Below are 6,754 nucleotides of genomic sequence, written 5' to 3'. Positions count from 1 at the left end.
ACAGGGTTATCATTATGCCTTAATTTTAAGCTTATGCACACGCATTCACGAATAGGAACCGCAACAGCAGAAAGGCTTAATGCAACAGTTATAAGGGAACTGAAAAATCCAGAAGGAAGATGATGCAGCTCAAGATTAATCTCACAAAAAACCCTAATATGAATAGAAGATCAAACATTTAATTTTTTTTTTTCCTTAGTATGTCAAGATGTCACATTTCTTAGGCTGTCACAGAGCACTGTCAGAAATGGAGACAGAATCTGCTGGTTGAATTACAGTGTGGTTTCTCAAGGATTGAATCAGTATTTATTTGAAAATTACACATAAATTATTAATTACCTCCTTAAAAGTATAAAGCAAGCCTTTGGCTTCATAGCATTTCTATAATCTTTCACAGTATAAAACAAAAGAGTTTGTGATATCTGTAATTACTTACCAAAATAAAGAAATTTTTTTGTAGGTTTTGTTTGTAAATATTTTATTAAAAAACATCTTTTAATGCTATTAGTCAATACATGTGTAATAATACTTTGATAAAGTATATCATGTAGTAATATGTATTTTGGATTCAGGAATGTAATGGTTTTAACTAAATCTTCAGAGCTCTGTTCTGCTCCAGTCTCTTCTAAACTGTCATTTTTTTCCAGAATTTAAACAAACTCATTCTTTGTCAAGGTACATCATCCTTAAGGCCTTGCAAACGTTTTACTAATTGAACCAAAACAAAGAGAGAGCTCGGCTTTCTTTCTGAAGACCACGTTGCTTTTGAGCTTAAAAAGGTGCCTGCAGCTTTCAAGCAGTTAGTGGCAAATCAGCAAGAAAGAAATCAGAGGAGAAGAAGGGGCACTTAAAAATCAAAACAGTAAAGTGCACAGCTATACCATCCAAAATTGTATTAACCTGATCCGAAGAACTTGCTGGACTGTGGATATTTAATACAATTTGGCTTGCATGAAACATACAATCACAAAAAGACAGAAAGGATTTTCTTTTTTCTTCCTGAAGTCATCTACAGGATCTATGGAATTCAATTTTCAAGGGTAACATAGTGCAGCTCTTTGGATATTGATTGTTTTCCTAGTCCACAAGGAGATGAAGAAGCGGGGAAGGTGTGGAGGGATGCAAGGTGTCCTCTTGCTGTCTCTCTTTTATTTAGATGCCCGTACTCTCCAGTTCCCCATCCTCCAGCCCTAATGCAGCATGTGACCTAGAAATCATAAAGAGTTTCTCTTTATTTGTGTACTGTCTTTGAGTTTGCTGGGATTGCTCCCCTGTTTGTTCTCTGCTGGTAGCCTTGAGGGGGTCCATCTGATCAACTTGTTCCTCCTCACAGTCCTGAATTTTACTGGCTGTGGTGTTGGCAACTGACTCCAAGGAGGTGCCTGCCTCCTCCAAGTGGCTGTAGCCCTTATTGCTGCTGGAAGGTTCAGACTGGGAGCTCTGGGAGTCCGTCCTGGTAATGGCAGGAGGAGCTGAAGGGGGCGATCCTCCCAGATCTAGAGATTCAGAGTAGCTAGGAGATGCCTTTACCAAGCGGCTGGATTCCAGAACCCTCCTTACAGCTGGTGACCGAGGTGGCTCAGGGGAAAGGGGACACCTGGCATCCGGCAAGCAGCTGGTGCTCTGTCGCCTGACAACCAGCTTGTGCCTCCTTGTGCCACAGCCTCCCTTGATGGGGCTGCTGCTGAGGTCAGTCAGGCTCAGTTCAAACTCTCCCCGTGGGATCTCCTGGGCTCCCCGCTCCCCAGGTGGTCTGTGCGAGCCTCCCCCTCCGCTGCTTGGCCCCAAGGGCAGGAGGGTGAAGGTGCTCAGCGAAGAGCCGACGATGGAGCTGGCTGTGCTGCAGCGCCCACAGCTGCCCGCGGGGCTGCAGGGTGGGCTGGTGGCGAGGGCGGCGCGCTCCCGGCAGATGCTGTACACTGCCTCAGCCAGGCTGGGTGGCTGCGGGGGGCTGCAGAAGGAGGAACGCTGCGGTGAGGACACCAGATCCGGTGGGGAAAGGGAGACACCCAGTCCTGGTGGCCACGAGCTCTTGGCCAGCATGGCTGCAGCACCCAGGCCTTCCCCGCCAGGCTTCAGCTCCAGGCCCCGGGCCTGCATGTAGTTGACAAAGCCATTGAGAGGGGCTGAGGCCGGGGTGCCTCCATCCTTGGCCCGCAGGCTGTGGGCATCGATGACGGTGGAGTAGAGGTCACGCAGGTTGATGATCTTGGTCTTCTTGTCACGGTTTTCGTGCAGCACCGCATTGGCGCAGATGAAGAGGAAGATGCCGATACCCATGATCAGAGGGCCCAGCACCTTCAGCTTGTCCGAATGCAAGTAGCTCGAGAAAAGACGGAAAAGGAAACCCGCTGAGGCCTGGGGGGATGAGGAAGTAGGGGCAGACCCACCAGGGGCAGCAGTGGTGGAGGTGTTGGCTCCAGGGGGTGACTCCAGGTGGATCCCTGCTTGCAGCCTTCCCTGGCTCTGGGAGCGGTTCGTGTGGGTTCCGCCCTGTGGTGCTGGGTGCCGGCCCTTGCCAAAGCTGCTTTCCCTGTACACGTGGCTGGGCTTTGGCCAGTAGCCCACCACAGCCAAGGCGATGCCCACCAGCAGCACCAGGATGCCACAGAGGGCGATGAAGCCCGAGAGGGAGCACAGCTTGAGCTTGCCTTTCACCACCACCACGTCATTCTTGCGCTTCTTTTTGGCCTTGCGTTTGCGTTTGGGGAGCTGGCTCTGGGGTTTCAAGGGATCCTGTTTCCTGGCCGAGATCCTCAGGAGGCCTCCAGTGGCAATCATGGCTGGCTACCAGCGCACTGCCCCCCACGGCCACTCCAGTTCCTGCAGTGAAAGGGAGAAGAGAAGACGATGAGAACCAAGGACAGACCTGCAGCACAAGAGATGTGTCTGCTTGCCTTTCCTCTTTCAAAGTCCTGGAAACTAAAACCCTGAATAAGTGGGATGGAGGCTGACACCAACAGGCAGAACTCCCTTGCCCACACAGCTCCCATGTGTAAGAAAGAAACAGGCAGAACAACAGCATCAAAGCGGCTGCGTGTCCCACTATACTCCTGCCAAACAGCTAAATGATTACTTTATACTCCAGGTAAATGACAAACCCAGCAGTATCCACTAGAGTGAACAAAAGAAGATCTCACTCATTTCAGAAGGAGCCTGCAAAGCACCAGAGCTCAGAGGACGCCAAGCCCCATTCCCTGATATGTTCTGGGGTTACAGTGCACACTAACTGTGGTTAGTGAGGTCATGCAGGATTTGAGGGGTTGGGAGAAATAAAAGCAGGAAGGCAGTGTATTTGATCTATAGATACCATTTGTTTCATTACTCTACTTACACATAACTGTGGGGAGGGTTAAGCATATGACATGTCTTGCTTTAATGAGTGGGAAAGGAATTACTGTGAAATGCACAAAGGAAACATTTCAACACTGGAAAGTGGTGCCCTGTGAAAAGTTTTTTTTGTAGCCATTTGCACTTGATCTGCAATATTAGAAATTCATCTCTTACCTGCAGTCCAGAGGCATCCCTAGTTTGGGAACATGTGCAATGTTCCAGGTAACTGTTATGTAACACTGACAAATTCAACCCCCTCCTCCCTGCCCTCAGAAAGGGGAGATGGCTGGCAGGTAAGAGATGGAAGGTCAAATCCTATTAGAGAAGTGAAACTCCAGGAGTCACCTGGGGAAAGCACCTAAAAAGTGCTTGCAGGGAAACTGGCAGAGGACTAAACACTGAGCATTTGTGGCTTTTGTCTTACTGGACCATCAGAATTCATCTCTCTGTTCCCGTGATCTGAGCTAAACCACATAGTGTGTAGGAGCATTTCTGCACTGTGCAATTCGTTTTGGAACCTATTTCTTCATTATACCGAGAAGCAGGATTCCCTCCCCCTTTTTTCTTTCTGAGCATCCTATTATTTTTTTTCTTTGACGGGGCAAAAGATGACATCACTGAATATAATACGACTCACAAAGTTCAATTAATTGCACTGAAAGGCAATTAAGTAAGCACCTAAAAAAATGCCCCTTGCCCCTCTATGACTGTTCAGCCTTTAAATACCATGTCTTTTCTGTTCTAATGCCAAAATTGCCACATATGCAGTAATATTGTGTCCTATTTATTCTGTTTGTATTTTCCCCAGAAAAAAAAAAAAAAAAAGATGGGTGTTGTCAGCAAGGACGTTGTTAAATTACACTCCGAGGTACTGCACGCACAAAACAAAGAGCAGAGAATTTTTTTCCTGTGGCTGAACTATTATTTCTATTAAAAACAGGGAAAAAAAAAAAAAGAGCACATTTTGTGGATGCAAAAGTGTAATTTTCGGGGCATGCTTTGCTGTAATTGCCGATTCTTTGATCTCATTTTCTGCTGCCCCACTTGCCAGCTGCCCGTCTCCTCTCCACGGTGATAACAGATGGTCATCAGCTCTGACGAACGCTCCCAGTCCGGCATCGCCTGGCACTTACTTTCGGCGATGGCGGGAGCAGCGCTCGGCAGGCGAAGGAGGACACGGCCGCGCCTCCGGCCATGGCCAGCGGCCGCAGTGCCGTGAAACCGCCCGGACGGGAGCGGCGGGGGCTGGAGCCGCATCCCGCACGAACGGACCGAGACCCCCGATCCACGCCGGCAGCCGGACCCGCACGCACCACGACCCTGCCCGGCAAAGCACAAACACCGCTGTAACACCACTAACAGGACCCGGCTTAACTGCTTCCCCGGGCTCGCCCGCGGGACTCACAGGGCTCCGGCCGGCGGGACGCCCGGCACCGGCCGCGGGGGCGCCGCTGGCTCCGGCCGCTGGCTCCCGCCGCCGCCGCCGCACAGCACCGACCTCCGCCGGTCGGGAGCCGCCGGCGCACGGACGGAGCCCCCGCTCAGGACGGGGGTGCGCGGTCACTTACCGGGGAGGGCCGGGGAGAAGTCCGGGCGGGAAGCGGGCGAGCCGCCGTGGGGAAGAAACTTTCCAGCCCGAGCGAGCATCCCCGCCCCGCCGCCGCTCACAGCCCCTCACGGCGGACGGGCGGCGGGGCTGGGCCGAGCGCCGGGCGCCCCCTCGGCCCCGCCGCGGCCGGGCGCCTCCTCAGGCAGCTCCGCGGGAGCGCTGCCCCCTGGCCACGCCGCATCCTCCCCGCCGCGGGGCCGCCCCCCGCAGCAGCGCGCCCGCCCTCCTGGCGGAGCCTGAGCCGGGGCCGGTGCCAGTGCCGCCGCTGCGGGCGGAACGCGGCTCCGCGGCTGGCGGCCGGACCCGGCGCCGTTGCCAAGCGACGGGAGCCGTGACACAGGAAAATTGCGGCAGGGCGGCCGCCGCCCCCGCCACCTGCGCACCTGCGCCCGCCCCGATCGCCGCCGCGCCCCGCAGCACGGCGGCACCGCCCGCTCGGGGCCCGCCCCGAGCGCCGCGACAGCCCCCGGGCTCCTTTCCGCCACTCCCGTGCTGGCAGCCTCATCTTCAGACACCTCACTTTTGCGTTTTTTCCCTCCCCCCAGGTTTGCCAGAGTACTTATGGAGAAAGTCAAGAAGCAGGTGAAAAGATGAAGCAAGAGGTTGAAGAAGAAAGCGGCAGTTGAGATCCATCAGCGGCGTCACCCCGAATATCTCAATTTCAGCAGAGAGTGGGAAACAATGTTCTCTTTTGAGCTACTTTCTGCAAAGTGATTAAATCGAAGCTATCACCTTAGTGAGGCGTAATCCAACACGTCCCGTCACGGTGCTGCACTTATTCTTGGGAGGAGATGGCTGCTGATTGCTTCAGTCAAGTCTTGTTAGAGGTTCACCACGATCTAGAAAAGAAAATCTCTGGCAGGTTTTTCAGTAAATACAGAAAGCTCATCCTGTGGCTTGGGGTTGCTCCTGAATGTACATAGGAGTGTTTGCTGGGGTGGATAGACTGAAAACTTGGGGTTTGGTACAGTAGCCTTTGAGTTCTTTTGAAGCTGGAGTTTTACCCAGCCTGAGCAAATCCAGCTTTCTTCTACCTCTACATGACCTCTTGTGTGGAAGACTGTGGATAAAACAGCCTGGCAGAAAGAAAAGGGCAATAATGACAAAATTTGTCAAATGATGTTTTTAAAAGTAAGGGTTCCAACACAGATTGGGAAAATTGTCAAAGAGGTTATGCATATTCAATTAAATTGTATGTATTCCAGCCTCAACAATTCTGCAATTCTATGTTCACCCAGACCATGCTATTTTGCATCTTTCGCTACAACCATCAGTTCCTGGTTTGAGACCAAACAAATCCTAAAGCTGCGCATATGCATTTTAATGTCATTTGCAGTTTGTCTCAGCAAAATCATTTGGGACACATTTTTTTTAGTACATATATAACTTTTGGTTATGCAACAGGCTTGAAATTTAAGATTTATTATTTAAGAACTTCTTTTAAATATGTGCTTTGAACCCAAGTCTTCTGACACTCAGTAATTTGCTTTGTGTTCAGCCCAGGCTATCAGAGGAAACCAAACATATCACATCTGTTTCCACTGGAGACCTGTATCACATCAATAATGCAGCATCACCAGACTCTCCCTGAAATACTCCTGTGTAAGAGAGAGAGGAAGAACAGGACTGATTTTTTAAAGGGCAAAGAACTCTTTTCCCTATCTGAGTCATATTTTCTATTTCTGTCAAACTAAACCATTCTATTTAGCTATCTTCTTTATACAACAGCTCTTTTTTTGCCATATTTTCATTGCTTAAGTTTTGAGTGATTGGGCTATCATCACATTCACAGTTTTCAAATAACTCTTAGCA

At 50.6% G+C, this 6,754-nt stretch overlaps 1 protein-coding gene across 2 annotated transcripts; it reads right to left on the bottom strand.

Annotated features, from left to right (window-relative positions):
• Window positions 1-267: 267 nt before the first annotated feature.
• Window positions 268-5,041, bottom strand: TMEM200C (transmembrane protein 200C). Of its 2 annotated transcripts, none has more exons than XM_074548804.1 (2): window positions 4,902-5,041; window positions 268-2,823 (listed from the first exon to the last, which is right to left on the bottom strand). In XM_074548804.1, exon 2 carries the CDS (start codon window positions 2,779-2,781, stop codon window positions 1,153-1,155), a length of 1,629 nt encoding a protein of 542 aa, XP_074404905.1. In that variant the 5' UTR covers window positions 2,782-2,823; window positions 4,902-5,041; the 3' UTR covers window positions 268-1,152. The 2 variants fall into 2 exon arrangements, with proteins under 2 accessions (XP_074404905.1, XP_005486749.2); XM_005486692.4 differs by lacking the exon at window positions 4,902-5,041 and adding an exon at window positions 4,467-4,606.
• Between the last annotated feature and the right edge of the window lie 1,713 nt (window positions 5,042-6,754).

The sequence above is a fragment of the Zonotrichia albicollis genome, chromosome 1 (assembly GCF_047830755.1).
Source record: "Zonotrichia albicollis isolate bZonAlb1 chromosome 1, bZonAlb1.hap1, whole genome shotgun sequence".
Classification (NCBI taxonomy): domain Eukaryota; kingdom Metazoa; phylum Chordata; class Aves; order Passeriformes; family Passerellidae; genus Zonotrichia; species Zonotrichia albicollis.
The sequence above is the reverse complement of the archived record's forward strand: the minus strand, read 5'-3'. Positions and strand labels throughout refer to the sequence as shown.

Excerpts from the sequence above, each read along its gene's own strand:
- TMEM200C (XM_074548804.1), bottom strand. The coding sequence starts at position 2,781 with ATGATTGCCACTGGAGGCCTCCTGAGGATCTCGGCCAGGAAACAGGAT.